The 23,286-nt window shown below is 63.6% G+C and overlaps 2 protein-coding genes across 6 annotated transcripts in view; one reads left to right on the top strand and one right to left on the bottom strand.

Annotated features, from left to right (window-relative positions):
- The window catches only part of ENDOV (endonuclease V), a 68,005-nt gene that overhangs the window by 20,324 nt on the left and 24,395 nt on the right, over positions 1 to 23,286 (top strand). For 3 of the 5 annotated variants that reach the window (XM_081161177.1, XM_081161172.1, XM_081161173.1), the window contains one exon: positions 1,653 to 1,937. The exons of 1 other annotated variant lie outside the window; for it this stretch is intronic. In XM_081161177.1, coding sequence (XP_081017303.1) covers positions 1,653 to 1,851 — 199 coding nt within the window. In that variant the 3' untranslated portion in view covers positions 1,852 to 1,937. Of the gene's footprint in view, positions 1 to 1,652; positions 1,938 to 23,286 lie in introns of those variants that run through there. One more of the 5 variants, XM_081161179.1, reaches the window with a different exon arrangement.
- NPTX1 (neuronal pentraxin 1) lies at positions 13,178 to 18,554 on the bottom strand (the record flags this gene model as incomplete). Its single annotated transcript, XM_081161723.1, has 5 exons — positions 13,178 to 13,508; positions 14,161 to 14,340; positions 15,410 to 15,654; positions 17,634 to 17,841; positions 18,117 to 18,554. 5 exons carry the CDS (start codon positions 18,552 to 18,554, stop codon positions 13,287 to 13,289), a joined length of 1,293 nt encoding a protein of 430 aa, XP_081017849.1. The 3' UTR covers positions 13,178 to 13,286.

Genomic DNA, 23,286 nt, shown 5'->3' with positions numbered 1-23,286 from the left:
TGGCTGTGTGGCCACCGAGAACCTCTGAGGCTCCCGGAGACTCTGATCCTAATATCCTGCCACACGTCCCCTCCCAGGAGGTTGGCCACGTGGGCTCTGTTGGTTCCAAGTGGCTGTGGGGTGAGGAGATCTCACTGGGGAATCGCTCTCAGCTCTGTCCGTGGGGTGGGGAGCTCACGCCCCATAGAGAAGCTTCTAGAAGCCCTTCTGCTAATCCCGGCTCAGCAGTAGGAGGTGCTCCCAGTCTGGGCTGGTGACACCCAGGATCAGGACAGTCCTGCCCCCCCCCCCCCCCGAGGCAAAGAGGCCCCGGCTTCTCCCTGGGCCCGGGCAGCCCTTTCCCTCCCCACTCCTGTCCCTCCTCAGGGCCCATGTCCTCCCTGTTCTCTCCTTGCAGCCTTCTTAGAAATGAAGTCATCTAGAAAAGTAATCAAAATAGAAAGGAAAAAAAAGCTGGGAAAATGGGAGTTTTTCCCCTTTCAAACATTTGGCAAGACACCTCCCACACGATGAGTGTCCGCGGGGCCTGTTTCCGTGAGGGAGACTGGCCTGCACCTCTGGAGCAGTGTGAGCGGGTGGGCCCCCCACCCCCACTCGGGCGTCCACCAGCTCCCCGTGGCCTGGCAAAGGTCAGCCGCAGGAAGCCTGAGACCCAGGCGGTGCCCCAGCACGAGTCGGGGCAGGGCAGGGAGGGCGGTGGGGCTGAGCCGGGTTATAGCTCCTAAGCGAGGTCTCTGCCTCCGGCCTGCGCTCTTCCCGCCGCGGTCCACGCCCTGCTGCAGAGTTCTCGTTTGTTTATTTATAATTTATACTCAGCCTGCTTCCAAGAAAGCTCCAGGCACTTGCTGAAAAGCTGCTTCCGAGAGCTCCCAGCTCCGCTGTGCTCCGTCTGCCGTGGGCTCCAAGCCCCTGGACACAGCGCCCTGGCTCCCAGGAGCCCCCAAATGCAGCCCTTCCCACCACTCCTGTTGTGAACCCTGGCCCCCAAAGACCCTCCCTGCCAGGGCAGCTTGCTGGGGGGATCCCACGGCCAGGGCGCCTTCTCCCCATCTTAGGATCAGACCCTTCCTCTATTGTGCCTTCTCTGGCTCCAGTGGGAGGGGACCTGGGGACATGTGCACCTGTCTCCTGCCCCTCGGGTGTCTGTCTGCGTCACAGTCACACATACAGGTTGTTCCTTCCCGCCTCCAACTAGACCTTGCTGGCCCTTGCAGGGGTGTGGCCAGGTCACGTTGTGGTTGAGATGGTGAAGGGGGCTCCCCCGCGTCTGGAGTGATGCTCAGGCCTGAGGTGCAGCGGCCTTTGGGGCACAGGATTCAGGGTGCACGTGTGGGAGGGAAGGGCCTGCGGGCAGGGAGCTCCAGGAGGGGGCAGCTGCGAGAAGAGAGGGGTTGCCCTCGTGACTCCATCTGGACCCCAGGTAGAGGCCAGAGACACCAGTTCCATGTGTTTCCTCAGGACCCAGTGACTCCATGACCAGGGAGGGTTGGGGCACCCAGCACAGTGGGGTCCACATGACCTCAGCTAATTTAGTGTCTTCTCTCTCAACTTCTGGCCCACCTGGGGCCTCACAACTCCTTGTTTCTGGCAGGAGACTCACCGTGGACCCTGGGTCTCCCCTCCCTCAGCCTTACTTTTCTATCTCACGGTAGAATGAGCTACTGCAGGGGCCACTCGGCCGATAACTGGCTAAACCAGAACTTGAAAATGGCACTTCAGCCTCCACCCCGCACCCTGTGGACTGGACCTGTTACGCCAACCTCAGCCCCAGGCCAAGGAGCAGCCACGGTCAAGCCCACAGAGCATGCAAGCAACTCCACCCTCTCAGAGTCTCGACTTTCCCATCTGTGAAATGGGACAGTCTCTCAGGCTTCTCCCTCTGCCACAATCTGCAGATGCGACTCCTGCAGGGCAGGCTGGACACCTCTGCCATTCCGGGGGGCACATCATGGGCCAGGGGCAGGGGCTGCCCTCCTCCCTCTCCCACTGGTGGGGCATCATCAGCCGTGGCCTTCCCTCCCTCCCTCAGCCTGAGCAGACACCACCTGGCACAGAGAGTCCTGGCAAGGCAGGGCCCTGGGGGTCGCCCTTGGGAAGCCTCAGTGATGAGGGCAATGCCAGGCAGGCCATGCCAGGGATGCTCTGCCACTTGGCAGGCACACGGCAGAGTGTGGCCTTTCCCTGGTTCCGGCTCTTCTTGCCACTGAGCTCCAGGGGGCCACGGATGCCCTGACTGTGGGGGTTGAGGCAGAGCAGATGTCCATCCAGGCCAGTGCCCTGGGCCAGAAGGACAGTGCAACCTGGCCGTTTGCTGACACAGCCCTGGAACCGTGGACTCCGGAGCTGAGGGGGAGATGGGGCAGGAAGAAGGGAGGGAAGAGAGCAGCCAGGTGCCTCTGTCCCCATGGACTGGCCTGGGAGCATCTGGCTGCCAGGATGGCCAGTGCCCTGTGCCCCACGAGGTTGGCAGCATATGGCTGCCCTGGCTTGCCCGAGCCACACACCCGACAAAGAGCTCCTCTCCTGGAGCCTGTGCCCACAGGGAGGCCAGTTGTCCGGACATTTGGATGCAGTTCCGGGCAGCTCTGGACACTCATCTGGCTTCCTGCCTGGGAAGTGGCATCATGCCCGGGAAGAGCACAGCTTCTCAGCCATGAAGAGCTGGACCGAAGACCTGGGACCTCTGTGTCCTGGTGACGTGACCTGGTCAGGGGCTACCCAGTCTGAGCCCATTTCCTTGCTCATAAAAGAAGGAACGTCAGCATGAGGACTGACACTAGAGGCACGTCAAGCATGACCGTTGTCCACGGTGCGCACTTCATGCCAGAACTGCCCCCCAGGACTGCTTGGGAGGACTTCCAGAGACCCCACACTGGGAGCTGAAAAGCCGCCGCCTCCTGCTGCCGGTCAGCACTCACCCTCTGCATGGCCCTGACCAGCAGGCTGAAGCCCGGAGCGGCACCAGGCCTCTCCCTGCAATCCCGCACCGGGCACAGCGCCGGGCGCAAACCAGTGACATCTGGAGCCCGGAGGAATCTAAGCGGAGGGTGACTGAGTTTGAGGTGTCTCGGTCCGCCCACAGGAGTGAGCTCTCTGGGAGTGAGAGATGAAGTAAGATGCTTGGCACGTGGCCAGTCCCCAGTCCCTGCTGGTGCCCCTTCCAGAGAATCACAGGAGGGGATGCAGGCCCTTGGGGGGGAGGAAGAGCCCGTCCTTCACCCGCCGGGTCCACATTTACTGAGCACTGCTCTGATCTGAACCAGACAATAAACCGATTAAACAAGTACGTTACCAGATGGTGGTAACACCTATGGAGAAAAACAGCAGGGAGGAGATGTAGGGGCAGTGCCCAGGAGGGGAGGCCTGTAGAACCAGGGGGCGCAGGCAGTGCAAAGGCCCTGGGGCAGGGCTCAGCAAGGCCATAACGGACTAGCAGGGCCGGTGGCCGAGGCGGGAGCGCCCTGACCCTCCCGCCCAGGGCAGCGGGGAACCTGGAGAAGGAGCATCACTGCAGCCGCTGACCGGTGCCCGGTGCCCGGTGCCCGGTGCCCGGTGCCCGGTGCGCTGAGAATGGACGGGGGTGAGGCGGGAGGCGCGCGCTGGAGTCAGGGCCGTAGCTGGGCGACGACAGGCCGCGCGGCCGGGCGGGGAGACTGGTCAGCTCGCGGGGCATTTCGAAGGCACAGCCGACAGGTCAGCAGGTGCACTGGACGCGCGTGTGGCACGCGGGGGGCAGGAGGATCACCCGGTCCCGAAGCCCCGCCCCGCGCCCGAGGCCCCGCCCACCGGAAGCCGCGAGGCTGAGCTCTCGCGAGAGCACCTCTCCGCCGCCTCACCCGCGCACCTGAGGGCGTTGCTGTGGCAACCCCGCCGCGCGTCCCGGGTCCTGCGGGCCGAGCGGGCCGCGCGCCCAGGTTCCCGAGGGGCCGGGTCCCGCCGCCCCCACCCCAACCCCGCGCTGGCCCGGCAACCTGGGGTCCCCCGGAGGAGGCCCTGGGGGACTCCCTGGAGGCGCCGGCTTGGCGCCAGCTGGCCTCGGTCCTGGAAGGGAGGTTCCCCGGACCCAGAGCTCGGCAGGGCCCCTCTGCTCCTTCCCGCCCGAGTTCAGGGGCGGAGCCGGCGGCAGGGGGGCAGGGGGGTCGGGGAGGAGGCCGCGGCCCAGCCCCTGAGACGCCCTGATCCCGGCCCGGCGTGGACGCCCGTGGGCCCTGCGGAGCCGCGGGGCGCGAACTGCCCACGAGGAAGGAACGAGACCGCGGCTGTGCAGCCGCCGAGCGTGGGCGGGAGCCGGCGCTCCCGCGTCCACCCAGAAGCCCCACGCGAGGGAAAGTTACTGCCACTGGGGAGGAGCGCAGTTGGCTGGAGAATTTGTTTTAAAATAAATAAATAACATTTAAATTATGTAACTAACATGTGTTTGGTGTAAAAAAATTTGGAAAACACACGAAAGTATAAAAATCCTTGATCCCATCTCACTATCTAACCACCGTTAACATTTCAGAATATTTACTTTCTTGGTCGTCTTTGCGCGGTGCCTTTATGTTGCACCATTTTCTTTTCAGACGGAGCGCGTGGGTGTGCTCGGCGCCCTGCGGACCCTCGGGTCTGAATGGGACCCCGCGCCCTCCCCAGCGTCCCCGACACGCTCACGCACACGCACACGCACGCACACACACACATGCACACAGGAGCACACGTGCACACACATGCACGCACACATGCATGCACACACAGGCATGCACGCACACATGCACATACACACATGCACACATAGGCATGCACACGCATGCGCGCACACATGTGTGCACACACACACAGTAGCAGCCCCAGGACTCCAAGGGGCAGTGATGCCCCCGATGCGGGTGTAGCCTGGGTTCCCAGAGCTCCGCCTTTCCCGTGCCCGGGGTTCCTCTATATTCCATGTTCTTTTCTAGGGTCCCCAAATTTTCTCAACTCTCTCCTTCCAGTTCAGGGGCAAAGGGTGGGGGACAGGATCAGGGTGAGGTCTGAGGAAGCTGCCAGGCCAGGGAGGGAGAGTGCACCGGTGGCTTTGACCAGGCAGCCCCTCTGCCTCCCTTTCCTCAGGGCCGCAGCCTAGGGACCCCCGACCCCCGAAGAGCTGGGAAGCTGGAGCTGGGAGGCCTGCCCTCCCCTCCCTGCCTCAGGACCCAGGTGACAGCTGGGTGTTGCCAGGTCTCCTGACCCTGGCCCCCGGCGTCTGTCTCGTCACTCTTCTCTCCCTAGTTCTCTGTTTGGGGGGTGCTCATGTCTCCCTTCCCAGAATGTCTGTGAAAACCCTGGTCCCTTCCACTTCTGTGCACCTTTTCCTCGCTGCCGGGACCCCTGCAGGGCCACCGTGCAGACCCACAGAAGCCACCGGGGGCTTTTCCTAACCGAGTCGCGCTGGCTGCTCCCCGCGGATGGGAAGCAGTCGGCACTGATTTGGAAGAGCGTGTCTGTTTTTCTCCTTTCTGCATCTGCGCTAACATGCTGGGATTCTTCGAGAACAGAAATTCTGAAGAGCGAGGCCCAGAGCCAAGGGCGGGCAAGCCGGGGGGGCTTCTGTGAGGAGGGAGACACACAGCCCCGCCCGGCTCTGGCTCAGACCAGCCTCGCGCGGCTGGCACTGGGCAGCAAACATGGGCGAGATGACACGGAATAAGACCGGGTAACACGGGATAACACAGAGACTGTCCACACGGGGGGGGGGTGCTCGGTGGAGGAGTTGGATTTAGTCAAGCAAATCATTTCTTGGCTATAACACCAAAACTAGATAAGCTGGGCGCCATCGAAATACCGTTTGAACATCAAAGGACACCATCGGGAGTGTGAAAAGACAACCCACGGACGGGAGAAAATGCCCTTTTATACGTCTGATAAGGGATTAGTATCCAGAATATACAAAGAGCTCCTAAAGCTCCAACAACAAAAAGATAAACACTGATTTTAAAACGGGCAAAGGAGATGAAAAGACATGTCTCAAAAGAAGACACAGAATTGACCGATAAACGTGACAATCAGCATATCGGTGACAATCACCGGGAAATCCGATCAGCACCACGACCAGATACCGCCTCACACCCACCGGCCGGCGACCATAAAAAACCCAAAACAAAACAAAGCAACCGAAACAAGAAATGCGGGTGGAGAAACCGGAGCCTGGCCCTCGCCGTGGGAATGAGGGATGCTGTAGCCACTGTGGAGAACAGCTTGGCGGTTCCTCCGGAAGCTGAACGGGGTCCTGGCGGGCGGCAGAGCGTCGTCGGATACGCCAGGGTCGCGGGCTCCGTCCCCGGTCGGGGCACATGCGAGAGTCAGCCAGTGAATGAATAAGTGGGGCGGCAGGTTGGCGTTTCCCTCTCTCTCTCTCAAAACCAAGCAATAAATTTTTTTTTAAAGAAGCTAAACATAGAATTTCCATGCGATTCCACTCCTATGTACATACTCAAAAGAGCTGAAAGCAAGGCCCGGAACATACTCACATCCCCACGCTCACGGCGGCATCATTCACAGCAGCCAAAAGGTGGGATCAGCTGCGTCCATCCACAGATGGTGCAGAAAGAAAATGTGGCCCCTCTGTAGAGTGGAATATTATTCAGCCATTAAAAGGAAGGAACGCTGGCGCCTGCTACACCGTGGACGGACCCGGAGGGCACTGCGCTCAGTGAAACGCCAGAGAGGGGCCTGCGCTGCGCGATCCCACTTAGACGAGGGGCCCCGGCCCGTCGAATGCGCGGAGACAGAAGCAGGAGCAGATCAGAGGTTCGCAGGGCTGGGCGGGGGCCGGGGAGTTAAGCGTTTAAAGGGAACAGTTTCTGTTTGGAGCAATGAGAAATTTTGGAAATAGTGGTAGTGGTTACACAAATTGAGAATATAATAAATGCCACTGAAGTGTACACTTAAAGTGGTTACAATAGTAAATACTGTTACATATATTTACTGTATATACACATATATGTATGTATATATGTCTTTATTGATTTCAGAGAGGAAGGGAGAGGGAGAGAGAGATAAACATCAATGATGAGAGTCACTGATCGGCTGCCTCCTGCACGCCCCCTGCTGAGGACCGAACCCGCAACCCGGGCACATGCCCTGACCGGGAATCAAACTGCGACCTCCTGGGTCATAAGTCGATGCTCAACAACTGAGCCATGCTGGCTGGGTTATTTACCACAATTTTAAAAAATCAATAATATAATATATACCAAAAAAGCCATTGAATTGTACACATTAAATGGGTGAATCATATAATCTGTTCACTGTATCTCAATAAAGCTGTAAAGGGGGGCGGTGCAAGCGCCATGCAAAGGCCCCTAAACGTTAGGAAGGGGGTTGATGTACTCAAGGCACTGGGTGGTCCGGGGCGTGGAGCCTGGCATTGGGGGGGTGCAGGGGTGTCTCTGCAGCCCATGCGGCTCCCCCCGCCCTGCCCTGCGCCTCTGGCAGCTCTTCCGCAGGCTAGTTCTGTGCTGAGCACGCAGCCTCCCCTCGGAAGCCAATTTTCTGCACAGCGAAAGTGTTTTCTCTGTGCCCACTTCAGCAGATGGCCCCCTACCTTGGCCTGAATTGAGAAGCACAGACATCAAGCCGGGGACAGACGGCTTCCTTGGCAATGTCTCCAGGCACGCAAGCCCGCACACTCGGCGCGTCCCACCCCCGCCAGTGTCTCCATCCTTCTACACCCTGGAGCTGCCCAGGGACATGCCGCCTGCAGACCACCGGCTGGGCACCTGGCCCAGGGGCTGGCCCAGGAACTATGTCCTCAGGACAGAGGGAGGGAGGGGAGAGGGAGGAAGTCTCTAGGGCTTGGCTGTGGCTTTTCATTTCCTACCACCCTTTTCTGCACCATCCCCTCCACCCTTCCCCAGTGGGAGGCTGAGTCCAAGTCACCCTTGACAGGGTCTCAGCTCAGAGGAGGCCTCACTGGGTCATAAGGGGTGCTAGGGCCCAGGCCTCCAAAGTGCAGCCCCCCCAAGTGTCCCCTGACTGGATGGCAGCTGAGAAACTCCCGGGGAGAAAACGTGACTCTGTCTTCCAAGACAATCAGAAATATGAGCCTGTGTGTGGTTGGAGGTAGGGGGTCTGGCCTGAAGGTTTGAGGGCAGATGACAGGGACCCTGAGGGGACAGTCAGCGTTGCAGCCAAGTCTGGTAAGGACACCCCTGAGTCCTGGGGGGGAGTCACCTCCTCCGGAGCTGCCAGGAGCTGAGAACTCTGGGGGCTGCCAAGCTGCCTGAAACTGACCAGGCCCCCGGGGTCCAGGCCTGCAGCCGGGTGTCCCGTGGCCCAGCCTCAGGAAGATCCCCCAGCCCAGCACGGCCTCCAAGCTCTTTGGGGCTTAGGGGCCCTGGGAGGTGATGGTCCAGGGGAGAAGCCTGTGGGGGTGCAGGGCAGGGTCCAGACCTGAGAGGAATGCGGAGGAGGGGCTGTGACCCCTTCTGTCACCCAGCGTGCGCCTCCGTGTGTGAGTGTGCGAGCTGGAGCGTGGGAGACCAATCGGCCAGGGATGCTCTTTGGGCTCTTGGTCACTTGATGCCTTGCAGGAGAGCGGCTCCCATGCTCCATGTCCTCCCGGAGTCTAGGTTGGTCCACGAGGGGCCAGGGAAGAAAGTCCTTCCCTGTGCTCAGGGTTCCTGCATCACCCGTGCCCCTCGTTACGTGACTCTGGGGACCCCCCCATACTAGAGCGCAGGGAAGGGCCTGGAACCCCAGGAGAGGCCACTGGGCGCTGGCCAAGGAGAACAGAGCAGCTTGTTCGGGAAGATAAGCCCGGGCCCCAGAACCTGCACCCATTGTGCCCCAGTTGGTGCGTCCCCCAGGCTTCAGGGGAGCCACCCTGCACCCCAAGCCATGTGTGGCCTTGAAGATCACTTTGCCTCTCTCAGCCTCAGTGTCAGCTACACCTGCTGACTGGGGGGGGGGGCCTTCCCCCACCCCCACCCCGATGTCCTAGTGTCGTCGGAGGGACAGTGGGCTCTCCCCCTGCAGGTGAGGGTCCCCTGGGTGGCCCCCTGAGGCGTCTGGTGGGTTGCAATGAAAAGAAGGAACACTCCAAGGAGACCAACAGCCTTTCTTCACTCTTTACTGTGTAAAAATAAACTCAACAATTCATGTCGTTTCAGCAAGAAAATGAAAAAAAAAAAAAAGAAGAAAGCAAGAATACCAGTAGAAATAGTGCATTTCCAGAATCGCGGGTGGGAGGTGGCGGGTCCCAGGGTTCTGACCCATTTGGTAGCCAAAAGGCTGCAAGTCGTATGAAAAATGTTCAGCTTTGGTCAGCAAATAATGAAAAAGTGAGATACACCGATTCTCTTCCGTGTGACAAAGTATATACATTGTAACAATATCAACCAGAGGGGCCCCCCCCTGCTCTCACAGTATATACATTGTAACAATATCAACCAGAGGGCCCAGGCCTCTCACAGTATATACATTGTAACAATATCAACCAGGGGGGCCAGCTGTGAGGGTTGTTTCTGTTTTGTGGTTTTGTTGTTGGCAAATAGGACAGGACTGGGGGTCTAAGGACAGGGCTTTTTCCTCAATGGCCTGTTCCCCTTCGACGGGCCGCACAGTCCCCGGCGCGGGGGCGCTGCCGGCCTGCCAGCGGCGTGAGCTACGCGCTGTGTTTCAAGAGATGAAACCGCGGCTGCTTCGGGCCCCATCGTGGTGGCCGTGAGGTTACAAAGAATCGTCCTCTTAGTGTTGGCAACGCGTCCCCCTAGTTCCTCCCGCCAGGGCTGGGACTGCTAACTGAGTCCTCACCAGGTCCACCTACGGCCGTGACCGCCTAGTCCCCACGCGCCCGTGGGCACAGGTGGCCGCGCCAGCCTCTCCCCTCCTTCCTCATCGCCCACAAGACACCCCCCCCCTTGGTCTCAGGTCCCAGGGCTGGTGACAAGGTGACCTTAGCAGTCTTAGAAAATAAACTGGGAATCTACAAAAGGGAAAGAAAGCTTACAAAACGTGTCTCTTTCTCCCAAAATACGGCGCTCTCAGTCCAAAGTGTCGGCGGAGCCTAAAAGTGTTTTCGGGGGAAGATACGGGTTAATTTATAGATTTGTCATTTTCTTTCATAAAAATACTCTTGTTTGGTAATAAACTTTGTCTTCTACAGTAAGAGGAATAACACCAAGTTATCAAAAGCAGGAAGGCTTGCGATTCAAGTGGTATCTCAGCCCCACCCCCCCAGGGCCAGGGGGGCCTGCGGGCGGCGGCCCCGCCTCGGGCACGGGGAGCCGGGGACCGGGCTGGGCTGACGCGGACCCGACCGCCCCCACAGTGCTTCTGATCCTGTTTTATAAAACGGCGTACCTGAGTTAGGCATGGGTTAGTCAGTGCGAGAGGGCGAGCGATCCGATTGAGGAGGAGATGGAAACTACGGGGGTTCGATTTGTGGCTGTGTCATCTGCCTCTCTGGGGGCCGGCAAAGTGCCCGGTGTTAACACAGTGAGGGAGTCGGGGGCTTGGCACAGGCTCCAGTTAGGAGAGGGAGGGGAGCTAAGTGTCAGCTTGTGTCCCTGGCGCCGGGGGAGGCGCCCGGGCAGGGGCAGGGAGGGGGACATGGACATAGGCGTCCGGGTGTGCTCCGCCCCTGTCGAGTTAGGGCAGAGGATGGCTTGTGGTCCTGATCGGACAGCTCCCACCGCGCCCGCTGGGCAGGTGGTCTGGGGTCCGGGAGATCCGGGGGGGCTGGTGGGAGGCGCTGACCGGAGAGCACCGAGCGGCTCTGGGCCTCGCCTCGCGACAGCTCCCAGATGGCCGCCGTGGGGGTGGGCAATCTGCTCTAGAGGGGTGATTCCCCAGCTCTCGCTCTCTCCCATGGGTGCTGTTTAGGCCTGTTCTCTTCCTACAGGGGGAAAATACTTCTTGGTGTGTTTGGGGGGGCGGGGAGGGGGAGAGGGAAACCGACCTCTCCCGGGACCTCCCCCGACACCCTTGGCTTGCTTTCCCAGCCATTTTCGGTAGCTACGTGGATGGTCACAGAACAATGGGTGGCACTCGGCACGAAACACAGAACTGGAGAAGTCCATGCAGGCGGGGGGACACACACCGGGCTGAGGGAGCAAGGGACACGCCACCCCGAGGGACATGCAGACAGAGAAGATCCCTGCAGATCCAAAGATGCCGCAACCTACGGGCTCTGACGAAACACAATGGTCAGAAAAAGCCACTGCTGGACCCCGGGGTGCAGCCTGGACCGCACCCCCTGCACGGGAGCCATGCGTTGTGGAGCGGCGGTGGGTACCGTGCAGACACCCACGCGGACACCGACACAGACACCTACACGGACGCACACGGATGCACTGGGTTTCTGACACAACAGGGACCTGCGTTTACGGGGACAGGCGCCCCTGGAGGGAACAGCAGACGGAGACAACCTGCTTCTCCCGAAGAGGTGTCTGCCGCTGCGGGCGAGCCAGGCAGTGCGGCGGGGTTTCCAGAAAGACCGGCCGGCCATTTGCTGTTCAGACGCCTGGCGACAGAGTCCAGGTGCCCTTGGGGAGTGCGACCCCCAGATGGTGCAAAAAAGCAGGGAGCCCACCCTACCCTCGGCATGACCCGTCTGAGTGACCTCTCTCTCTCACCTAATGCGCGTGCACCACACACACGCACACGCATGCACACGCACACACGCACACACATGCATCTCCCGCCTCAAAGGACTGGAAGGAAATATGCACGACTGCTTTTCACAGGGGAAAGAAAAAGGCAAAGCTTCTAAATGCTGGTTGGGTCTCAGTGTCACCAGCTGGTGACAGGTTGGGGACAGTAGCAGGACTGGAGCCCTGTAAGGTGGGAAGTGGGTTTCAGGGCCTGGCCCGGCCATGCCTGGCTGCCTGTGGGAGGTCTCCGGGGACCCTGCCCCCCGGAGGACTCGCTGAGCCCCGGGTGTGGGAGGAATATGGCTGTTGGTGTCCCCAGGGCTGGCTGAGTCCCGTGGCCCTGCGTGGCTGGGTCCGAATCCGAGTGTGGTGGTTTCCCACTCAAGCTGGCCAACTGGAGCCTCTGCTCTTCTATTACCAGAGGCAAAAGGGGGGCCGGGGGGCCTGGCTTCCTGGCTGTGGGGGGCGATCCTTTCTCAGGGGCACCAGTGCGGCGGCAGGACCGGCTGGTGGCTGACAGGGAGGGGGGGTCCCGAGCGCTCTGGGTGTGAGGAGGTGGGAGGGCCGAGGGCCGGAGCCCGCAGAGCTGAGCACGCAGCCTGGTGCTGCTCTGAGGCCAGCAGCAGGATGCCGGGGTGAGGGGGCTGCCGGGACCCCCTCCCACCTCCTCTGCCTCCCAGGACTCTGTCTGCCCTCACCCTTCAGAGAAAATTCACTTTTGCTACAAAAAAAAACATCTCCGAGGACAGCCTCCCCCCCCCCCGCCCCTTCAGCAAACCGCTCGAAGGCATTTATCTCGTTGGTAGAGAGACGCGTGGCTCTGAACAGGCTTCGCAAACGAAGACAGATGTGCGTGGCTGAGGGAGCCGAGCCCGCCCGAGGCACACAGACTGCGGGGGGCTGGCAAACATGGGGGTGCGGCCGGCCCTGATCGCCCCCAGCCAGAGAAGGAAGGAGATGAAAGCCTCCCCCGGAGATGCGCAGTCGTGGGCACCCAGGCAGAGGGGTGCACACACACACAGGCACACACGCACGCGCACACAGGCACACGCACACACACGCACGCACACACAGGCACACGCACACACACACGCACAGGCACACACAGGCACACACACAGGCACACACACGCACACACAGGCACGCACACACAGGCACACGCGCACACACACACGCACGCACAGGCACACGCACACACATGCACGCACACACACGCACACACAGGCACACACAGGCACACACACACACACGCACGCACAGGCACACGCACGCACACACACAGGCACGCACACACAGGCACACACACGCACGCACAGGCACACGCACGCACACACACGCACGCACAGGCGCGCACACACACACACGCACAGGCACACGCACCCACGCACGCACACCGCAGCCCTCTCACCTACTCCTGCACCGCCCTTCAGAATCTGCTCGCCTGTGTCACGGGCCCGGCGCAGGCCTGGGCGGCCGCGCGGGGCTCAGAGACAGGACTCCCCGGGGACAGACAGGAGCCAGGCCCGCTTCACGGGGACCAGAGGAGGAGGCGTGCGTGCGTGCGAGGGCGTGGCCTTAGCCGGTCCTGGGGCAGGGAGAGGACAGAGGACGGTCATCACCGCACAAGCAGAGGAGGCGGGTGGGGCCGGCCGGCGCGGGAGACCGGGCCGCGGAGCTTCAGTTGATCTGGCGACAGGCCTCGAATGTCCACTTGGTGGCCCCCCCGTAGATCTCGATGTGGGACTCCGCCCAGGCGATGACGTTGCCCGACAGGGCCTTGCTGCTGCAGGTGGCCAGGTTGTACACCTCGCCCGGGGTCAGCTTGCGGTCCCAGATGTTAAAGTGGGCCAGCTCGCCCACAAACGCTTGGGTGGCGTCAAACCCGCCACCCAGAGTGTCCTTCAGAGAAAAGCAGAGGGTGAGGGTGGAGGGGGTGGGAGATGTGGGGGCAGAGCGGGGGGGGAGTGTCCTTAGGGGACAAGTGTCCGTGCCTCCCCATCAGGGGCTCTCATGTTCACCTCTCCTGCCCCTGGGTCTTCAGCCACACATTGTCCCACACCCCCCACACCCCAGGGAGCCCAGGAAAGGGGCGCTGCTGGCCACCTCTGCCCCGATGCCCAGCTTCTCCTGGGGACCAGGTCTCTGCCTCTCGCACAGCTGGTCCCCCAGCCAGTGAGGGGGGATCAGCTGGGGTCATGGGCAGCCCCAGGAGCAGGGCCGTGGGCCATGTCCCCACATTCCCTGCTTCTAGTCAAGGGACTCGGATGTCACTCTGCCCAAGGGGAACAGAAGGCCTGGGCTCTGCTGCCTCCGTTTCCCTCTGGGTGCCCAGTGGGAGACAAACCGCCCCCAGGAAGTACATGCGCATCGTGGGCGCAGGTGTGGCCTTCCCGAGCCAGGAGCCCGGTCACTGAGCCGCTGAGACCCAAGGCCATGCTGCCGGGATTCCCTGGGCAGCCCGGGCCCCACTCGCCCCCCCCCTCCGTCCCTGCCCCCCCCGCCGGGTGCCTGGATCCCGGGCGCCTCCCCCTGCTGCCTCCACGGCCGGTACCTGCTCCTGGCCCAGCACCAGCACGCCCTGCGGCTTGATGGGGTGATAGGGTGCCAGGTTCTCGCCACTGCCGCCCTGGGTGCCGTCCTGGTAGGCTTCCCAGACCCCATCCCGGGTGGTCCAGGTGACACAGATGTGGTGCCACTTCCCGTCATTGATGACAAAGGGCAGCTTGGCCACCTGGGAAGGACACACGTGACGATATGGGCTCAGGATCCCCCGAGCCACCAGTCACTAGTCCCACTGTCACTCCTCCTATCATACGTTTAAGGTAAACAACAGGCACCACCGTGGACGCTGTCACCTGTCACCCCCCCCCCCCCGTGGGTGGATCACAGAGGCAGAGGGAACATAATCTCCACCAGGGCCCCTGAATATAACCCCCCCCCCACGCTAGTCTACGCCACAGCCCTGGATGGACAGGCCACCCTGGGGCCCCAGGCCGTTGCTCCCTCAGGGCCTCTCCTCCCTCCCCCAACACTCTGCTCTCGTCGCCAGGCCTCCTGGGTCCACACCCCGCCCAGTCTCTGTGGAGAACCTTCGAGATGCCAGGGCAGAGGGCAGCTGCCTGTTGACGCTCAGGCCAGCCTCCCACCTGGTGTCTCGCCCTCAGAGGTTCCTGACGGCCGGGGGTGGGTGGGGCACCTTCTATCTTGGGGAGACGGGGCCCAGAAAGGCACAGCCTCCCTGGTCAAGGCAGTGAGGACTTAGCATCCAATTTCCAGCCCGGGTTTGGACATTTACCACCAACACGGGCATAGAGGCCGGGGCGCACGAAAGCTCACCCACAGCCGGCGGAGGCCGAGGTGGGGAAGGGCTCCCGGAGGCCAGAGGCTGCCCTCCCCCAGGGACCGTCCGGGTCTGGCCTCCTCCCAGGAGTCAGGGGCTACGCAGAATAGATTGGGACTCGGAAGAGTTTCCAGGGGCACCTTTACACCCCAGAGCACCTGTGCTCCTCCAAGCAGGGAGAGCAAGCCAGTGCCTGCCGGCCAGGAAGAAGTGGGGGACGGATGTGTGGAGGGACGGGCCCCGGGGTCTCTTTCCGTATCTGTCCGGGAAGGTTCCAGCTTCACCCTGTCCATGGAGTCGGGCCAGGGCGCCCTCCCATCTCCCCTCCCTCAGCCCTGCCTGGCAGGCCCTCCTCTTGGGGCCACAGCAGCACCTGAGGCTGAGGGCCCCATGCCACCAAACACCCGCCCCGCAGCCAGCAGGGCTGGGCCCCGGGCCTCGCCTGCCGTCCCCGCTGTACCTTGTCGTTGATGAGGATCTCCATGGGGTTGTTGCCCCACTCGATGAGAACCAGCTCGTTGGCCTGGCTGGGCACTGCGTAGGAGAAGGGCGTGCCCACGCCGGGCGCCGCGCTGGACTTCAGCCACATGCACACAGTGAAGGCGTACATCTCGGGCAGGCTCTTCTTCACCTTCGCGTACATGTAGTTGGTCCGCAGAGGGAACGTGAGCTGGAACTTGTCCCCGGGGCGGTTGTCCTTCTGACCTGGGGAGGAGGCACACAGACCTGACACCTGTGCCCCACGAGGCGCTGGTCCCCCCGTCTGGAGGCCTCCGAGCGCCGTGATGCAGACGGAGCCGCCTCCACCTCCATCCGACAGGTGCTCGGAGGGAGGCGCAGCGAGGGCTGGCACAGGGCTGGGACAGGAGCTCGGATCCAGGGCCCTGCGGCAGGCTCTGGCTCCCTCCTGGTGCTGCCCTGAGGAGGCTGGGTGGGGGTGAGGGGAGCACACTGGACTGTGAGCACCTGTACTGGGCTGCTCGGTGGGCGTGGGCAGGGAGTGGGTCCGTGCACACCCCATACCCTGACCCTTGAAGGTCTGGCCCAGAGGAAGGCGGTCTCCACCCTCCCGGAAAGAAGCTGGCTCCCCCCAGAGCAGCCCCCTCGGGGGCCGGCCTGATTCCAGGCTGCGGGCTGCTGACGGTGCTCAGAAAGACGCTCTCTCTCTCCTGGGCCTCCACCGGGACAGCCAGGCCCCTGGTGCTGGCACACTTCCCTCCAGGCCAGGGCACACTGCTGCCCCTGGTCACTCCTCCCACCCAGCCAACAATCCCCGAGGACTCTGGCTACTTCCAGGATCCCATCCGCCCCGTGGGAGGGAGCGTCCACTCCCAGGCCACTCTAGCAGCTGTCCAGAGCCCTGCGGAGAGGCCGGAACAGCAGGGAGCTGGGTGCCCGTGGAGCCAGGGGCCCACCAAGGTGACTGCCTTGAGGACTGTGTCACCCACGCTCCTGAAAAATGGGGCTCCTGGCCGCAGCCTTCCCTACACTCAGCCACCGCCTGCCTGCCTGTGGGGATGTTTCCAGGGAATACTGGCTGCCCCCTCCCCACCCACACACACGAGGTGGCCACGGCTGTGGCCCAGTGCACTGTGTGACTGACGCCAGGCAAAACATACCACCCGGCAATGGGCACTGGCACCAGACCTGTGGCCCGAACACACTCGCCTATCAGCCTGAGTGTGCCCCAGGCCTGCCAGGGAGCCCAGTACTAAACTGGCCCCCAGGCCAAGGATTATTTCTGGAAGGCGGCCTGCTGGGCCAGCTCTGGCCAGCCCTCCAAGCCAGGTGTCAGGGCACAGGGCAGGGCTGGCTCCTCAGGGCTACCCACATGGTCTCGGGCTCAGTCCCCTGCCCTTGGAGCAGAGCCAGGCTTGGCCTATCCAGGGGGTGGTTTTCCTGTCCCCGCTCTCCCCTCCTCCCACCCCGCCCTCCCCTGGTCTGTTTTTCAGTTACATAAGTTGCCTTAAGATGGCACTGTTTAAATCCATCGGCACATTTTGCGGTCTGAGAAGGGTCACGTTGTTCTGCTCCGAGCCCGGGCACCCTCCCCCCCTTTACAACCTTGTTTGATTTCTGCGACTTCAAGGCTAAGCCGCCCAGCTCATCCATGTGCCCCGGGGTGCCCTGGGGGCCTCCGGAGTTGGGGACCCGGGAATTGCGGGGTGTGCAGGAGGCCAGGCATCGGTCACTTGGAAGAGAAAACCACGGGGAAGGGGGCTCAGGGCAGAGAGGGGTCCCTGGAGCTCCCCGGAGGATGCCAGGGGCTCGGAGGAGCTGGGAGGACACCGCTCAGGGCCCAAGTCTGTGAGGGACCAAGGGGGGACCAGGTCCAGCCCAAGCCAGCTCTTTGTTGGGTTTGGGGACCAGCTGGAGCCAGGGTTTCCTACAAGGAGGGCCCAGGCTGACCATAGCTACGGAGTAAAGTTACGGAAGATGAAACATCAGACTAGAAAAATCCTGCCAGTCTGTGAGCGTGTGTGGAGGGGACACCGGGCGACCCCTTCCCCTCTCTGCTTCCCTTCCACAGAGCCGGCCAGAGCCCAGGTGCCCCAGCCCCACCAGGATCACCCCCGGGGAAGCCCAGGCCCCGCGCAGGACTCGGGGAAGGCGCCCGAGGGTGGGGAGCTCTGGGCGCTCACTGTGGGCCCCGGGGGGCAGCAGGCCCCCTCCCCGACAGTTACCTTTCTCCAGCTCGCTGATGCGCTGGTGCAGGGAGGTCAGGGCGCTCTCTATCTTGACTCTCTCCTCCGTGTCGTTCTTAGGGCCCCCCTTGCCCTCCTCCAGCGAGTTCACCCTGGACAGCACTTGCCTCTCCAGGTCATCGATCTTGCTCTGCAGCAGATCCTTGAGGCTGTTGGTCTGGCTGGAGGAATTGAGCCGGCTGTACTGCTGCGGGGGTGCAAGGGGGGGCCACGGCGTTACGCGCAGAGCGGGGACCGTGCCGGGAGCCTCCCGGCGCCGTCCCCTCAGGGTGACTGCGGGGGCGGCCTGGCGGGGAGCTCGCGGGGGGGCCCCCCCAGGCTACGGGCGGCGGGGCCCGGCAGCAGCGCCGGGCCAGGTGGGGGGTGTGGGGCCGGGTCGGCGGCGGGCGGGCGAGGGGGGCCCGGGGGCAGGGCGAGGGCCGAGGGGCGCGCGAGCCGGAGGGGGGCGGCGCGCGCGCGGACCTCGAGGTTCTCCAGGCGGGTTTTGAGCGACTGCAAAGTTTGCCCGAGTTGGGTGAGCGCCTCGGCCGCCGACGCCCGGGACAGGTCGCCCATGGTGTTCTTGCCGGAGGCGGGCTGCTTGCGGCCGCCCGGCCGGGCCTCGGCGCCGGGGTCCAGCGTGCTCTGGCTCTCGCAGCGGCCCAGCTTGGCGGTCAGCTCGCGGATGGTCTCCTTCTGGCTCAGGATGGTCTCCTTCTGCTGCAGCAGGGTCTCGCGGAGCTGCAGCACGGTGCTCCGGAGCTCCTCGGCGCCGCCGGCGGCCACGGGCGCGCCGCACATGTCGGCGTCCACGGGCACCGAGGTGCAGATGAAGCGCGTCGGCCCGAAATCCTGGGCCGCGCTGCCCAGGAGGCAGAGGGCGAGCAGCGCCCAGGTGCGCGCGGCGCGGGCGGCGGGCATGGCTGCGGGCGCGGGCCCGGCGGGCGCGGCTCGGCTGGGGCTCCGCGGGCGGCCGCGCTCCGGCTCCCGCTCCGGCGGCTCCGCGCGGCCGCACCGATGCGCCGTCCGGCCCCCACTGCCGCCTGCGCTGCGGAGCCCGCGCCTTTTATGCCGCCGCGGGAGGGGCCTGGGCGCCGCCGACGTCAGCGGGGGAGGAATCCCGCTTTCATCGCGGCCCGGGCCCCTGGGGCCGCGGGGGTCGCCAGCGCGCGCGCGGGGCGCAGCCGCCTCCGGCCTCCCGCCCCCACCCGGCGCCGCCGCGGCCCCCCCGCCCCCCCGGCCCGCCCCCGCCCCGGTCCCCGCCGCTTCCCCGAAAGCTCCTAGAACGCCGGGAGGGGGGTGGCGGGGTGGCGGGTAGAGTGGGATGGGCCAGGCCGTAGCCTCGGACTCGAGGGTGGGCCACCTGAGTGATGTCCTCAGATCTCCAAGGGGGCTCGGGGCGGGTGGGAGGCTGCCGCGCGCCCCGGAGACGGGAATCTGTTCAACTCTCTCGGCTGCATAGGACACCTGCGGAGCTCGGGCCCCGGGGCGCGCGAGAGGCCGAGTCCCCAAGGGCTCAGATCGTCGACATCGGGCGCCGGGTGGGGAGCACGGGGGGCACGGGGCCTCGCCAAGTCCGGAGAGGGGGGCGCGGGCCGCTCCACGCTTCTTAGATGCCCCTGTGGGGTTGACAAACTGCTCACATCCACCACCTCGTTCCCTGAGCTCTCTCGCGGCCCCGCCCCCGCCCCAAGCTCCCGACCTCTGGGTGCCAGGCAGCAGCTCCCCGGAATCACAGCCCCCCCCCCTCCGGCCGGCGGGGCGGGCGGGGACTTCTCGGAGGCCGCCCTGGTGGATGGAGCCTTTCCTGCCAGCGGAGCCCGCTCGATTCCGGGCAGCCGGCGCCTCCGGGGCTGGACGCTCCCTGCGGCCCCAGGGGAGGCGCGGATCCCGCGGTGCTTCCGAGAGGACCGGGCGCCGGCCCTTCGCGCTCCCCGAGGGCCTTCCCTTCGCGGAGGTGTGTGTGCACGCCCGCGTGTGTCCGCGTCGGGGTGCGTTCCCGTGTGTGCGCGCGCGCGTGTGCGTATTGGGCTTTCCGGACCCCCTGGACCTCAGACCATCCCACTTCCTGGCCGAGAGTCTTCGGGGAGGGTCTGGGACCTGGGGATGGGGGACGTCACACCTGCAGAGCTCCGCACAACGGCCACTTACTCATAGACACTCCCTCTCAGCCCCCACCCTCTCCACACACACACATTCCCGCCTTTTTGCGGGGCTCGGCTGCCAGGTACCCGTCCAGCTCCAGCGCCAGTTCTGAGCCGCGGGCCCTCTGTGGCGGTCAGAGCCAAAGGCGCTTTGGAGGGGGCCCGTTCCAAGCCCCCACAGTAGAGAGGAGGAAACAGGCGCCAAGACTGCCGAGGTGGGGCCCCAGGTACCCCGGGAGCGAGGCCTAGAGCCCCAGCCCCTCATTCCACAGCCTCCGGGCGCGGCGAGGGCGGAGCGTGCGGGGAGCGCGCGGTCCCTCCCGGCGACCCAGCCCCGGGGACCGCAGGCAGCTCCCGGCGGCTCCGAGCAGCGCAGAGCGCGGGTGGAAGGAGAGGCCGGCTGCACTGAGCCCTTTTGATAAAGCGCAATCTCCTCCCTCCCCCCTCGGCGGCCTGTGCCCACCCCTGCCCCCGGGGCTCTGCGCCGCCTGCGCTCCTTCGGGCATCTCAGCCGTGAGCCCACCCGGAGCTGGGGTAGCGCCCTGGCTCGGCCCCTGCACGTCCGGGGCGTCCTTCGGCCTCCGCTTCCCGGCGCCAGAGGGACCCCGCGGCCCGCACGCGGCTGTCCTCGGCTCCGAGCGCCGCGGCCCCGGGTGTGCGGGTCGGCCGGCCGGGCTTGCGCACCGTGGAGCCCCGAGACGCACGGCAGCCACCGGAACCCCCGCGCGGGTGTGCGCCCCGAGCGGCCCAGGCTAGCAGGAGACTCCTGAGGAATTACCCGCAGGAGGGGTGGGACGGCTTCTGTCTCCAACTCCCAACCCGAAACGGACTGGGGATGCCGTCTCTAGGGGTCCCCTTCCCGCGGGTCCCTGGGGGCGAGGCTATTGGGGCAGAGAGGGAGGGTGAGCGGCAGAGAGCTCGTGGGCGCTGGAGAGGAGCCCAGCGGGGACCCGGCAGGCTGCGTGGACAGAACGGGGTCCCTCGGAGGGGCCTCGCGTGCCCAGCCGCGGCAGCCGCCTGCGCGCAAGGCGGGACAGGCTTTCACCGCCAAAAGAGGGGACCTGGGAGCTCCGGCACCGCGGGAAGGGTGGGAGGAGGGGCCCTGAGGCAGTGTCCAGGGGCAGCGGGATCTCTGGGAGGGAAGTGCGGAGCCCAGGAGGAAGGGACAGGGGTCAAGGGGCCCGGACCCTTCGGCCCAGCGAGCGACCTCTCCACCAGAAGGCGCTGTGTGGGACTCCCGCGCACTGGGCGCTGCTCCGACAGGTGGAGTCCAACCACCACCGCCCTCTGCCTTCTTTAAAGACTTTTAACCGGACGCAAGGCCCTGGGCGGGTGGAGGTTCTGAGTTGGTGGCGTTTGCAAGTCCTCTCCCGGCCGTATTGGGGGTGGGGGGCGGGAGAGGACTGAACAAAACCTTCAGTGGAGGAAGCCCAAGCTGCCTCGCCCCCCCCCACCCCCGTCGGCAGGTCCGGGTGCAGGGGCAGCCTCGTTTGTGGACACCGGCCTCGCAGTCTGGCCGGGTCCACACCTCAGAACCGCAGGGGGGTGGGGAGGGAGTCCTGGGGCTGGTGACTATATGGTATTCCCCCTCGAAAGCGGAGATAATAGCAAAATGTAACAAATAATTAGGTAGGGAGAGTTCTGAGTGTGTCTACCTTGGTCCTTAGTATAATTAATTTTATTGTAAGTTTGTATCCTTCATGTTTTAACACTAGCTGTGCTTAACAATCAGCTTTCAAACTCCTGAAAATGTAGCAGCCGCTGCAGCCAGCTCAGCACCCCACTGACGGAGAATTCAGAGGCCCCCAGGTGAGCCTGGGAGGGAGCATCTTGCCTAGGGAAGGCGAGGGGGCCGTGGGGAAGTGTGGCCAGTGGGGTGCAGGCAGGCAGGCTGAGGAGGCCGAGCACGCGGCCGGGCAGTGTCCTGAGGATGGTGGTGCCCACTGAGTGTCGTCACCCAGCCGCAGTGGTGGGAACGCACCCAGGAGGAGGCCTGAGTCCGCAGCTGGGCCCAGGGCCCTCGAGCATTCTGTGGTGTTTCCTGGGCCTGTTCCCTTCCAGGGCTAAGGCCAGAGCCGGGGGCTGGTCTAGAACTTCCACCCGAGCGGGACAGAGCTCCCCTTGAGGTGGGTGAGAGGGAGGGTGCTGCGAGAACACGGGGAGGACCTGGGAGGATGATGGATGGGGGCACAGGGCCCTCCCTAGAGGCTTCCTTGGAGGGCAGATGTGAGGGGGAACAGGAGGACTGGGAGAGGCCGCTGCTGGAGAGATGATGAGTGGGATGAAGGTTATGGCAGGAGCAAGGGACACAGAGATGGATCTGAGGACACCTGAGGACGCTGAATTGTCAGGACTTGGTGTGAGGACTTGACCAGGTGGGGGTGAGGGGGTGGTGCCCCCCGTCGAGGAGGGGATGGTCTGGAGGGAGGGAGAGACCACGAGTTCACGTGGGGACAGCCACCTTCAAAGTGTTTATCCGACAGCCAGGAGATGACAAAAGCGGTGAAGTCCAAGTACTTGTCCCCAAACCCAGCACTCAGCAGTCTCAGGAGCGCCGGATGAGACTCCTGGTCCCCAGCTGACCTGAGTTGAAGGGGCCTGAGGGCCGGCTGCTGGTGGAGCTCCGGAAGCATCTTCCAGCTGTGGCGGAGTCATAGCCAGTCAGCAGGGAGACCACCAGGGAGGCGGAACAGGGGAGGGCGACCCCATATTCCAGAGTCCCTTCCGTTAAGATCCCTGATGTCTGCCTCTGACAACGCCAATGCCGGGGACCTGCGCACTCAGCACCTCCACCGGGCTCTCCCGATTCACGATGCTCTCCCTCGCCCTTCCCTGTCCTCCTGCCGGCGGAGCCAGTCAGTGGGCACGAGGCTCTGGAGTGGCTCTGGAGCCCCCACCCTGGAGCCCCGTTTGCATTCGTTCAGTTGGCTCCTTGGCTCCTCCAAGCCAGCGGCATGTGGCCAGGTGGTGGGCGCGGGGGCCGCCTGCCCGCTGTGTCCTTGCACATCCATTTCACATCTGCCGAACGCCAGGAGAGGGCACATGAAATATAGAATGAGCCGAGGCATAAAAGTTTGGAATAAAAATGGTATTTACCGGCAAGGGGTTACAGTTATCACAAGGCCTGTGCTTGGCTGCCATCGCTCATCCTAGGAGGGGGAGAGCTGGGGCTCCTCTCCGGCCTCCTGCTCCAGGGACTGAGCCACAGAGGAGCCTCAGTGGACAGAGACTACAGGGCACCCGAAGCTGGAGAGGTACCAGCAGCCGACACCAGGGCCCCCTGGGGCTGCCAGTGCACCAGAAGACAGGAGGGGATCAGTGCTTTGAAAACCTGTGTCTGACAAGGTGTTTTCACACACCTGAACTCACTCGATCGTGTAGGAAACCTGCAAGGCAGGTGCTATTGTTTAATTGCACCCATTTCACAGATGGGGCAATCAAGCCTCCTTAGATTTAAATGCCTCAGCCTGAGTAGCACAGCTAATTCCAGGCATGCAAGACCGGCCTGC

This window comes from Miniopterus schreibersii, assembly GCF_964146895.1.
Source record: "Miniopterus schreibersii genome assembly, chromosome: 16".
NCBI lineage: Eukaryota > Metazoa > Chordata > Mammalia > Chiroptera > Miniopteridae > Miniopterus > Miniopterus schreibersii.
Note: the sequence above shows the minus strand (reverse complement) of the source record. Positions and strands in the feature narration are given on the sequence as shown.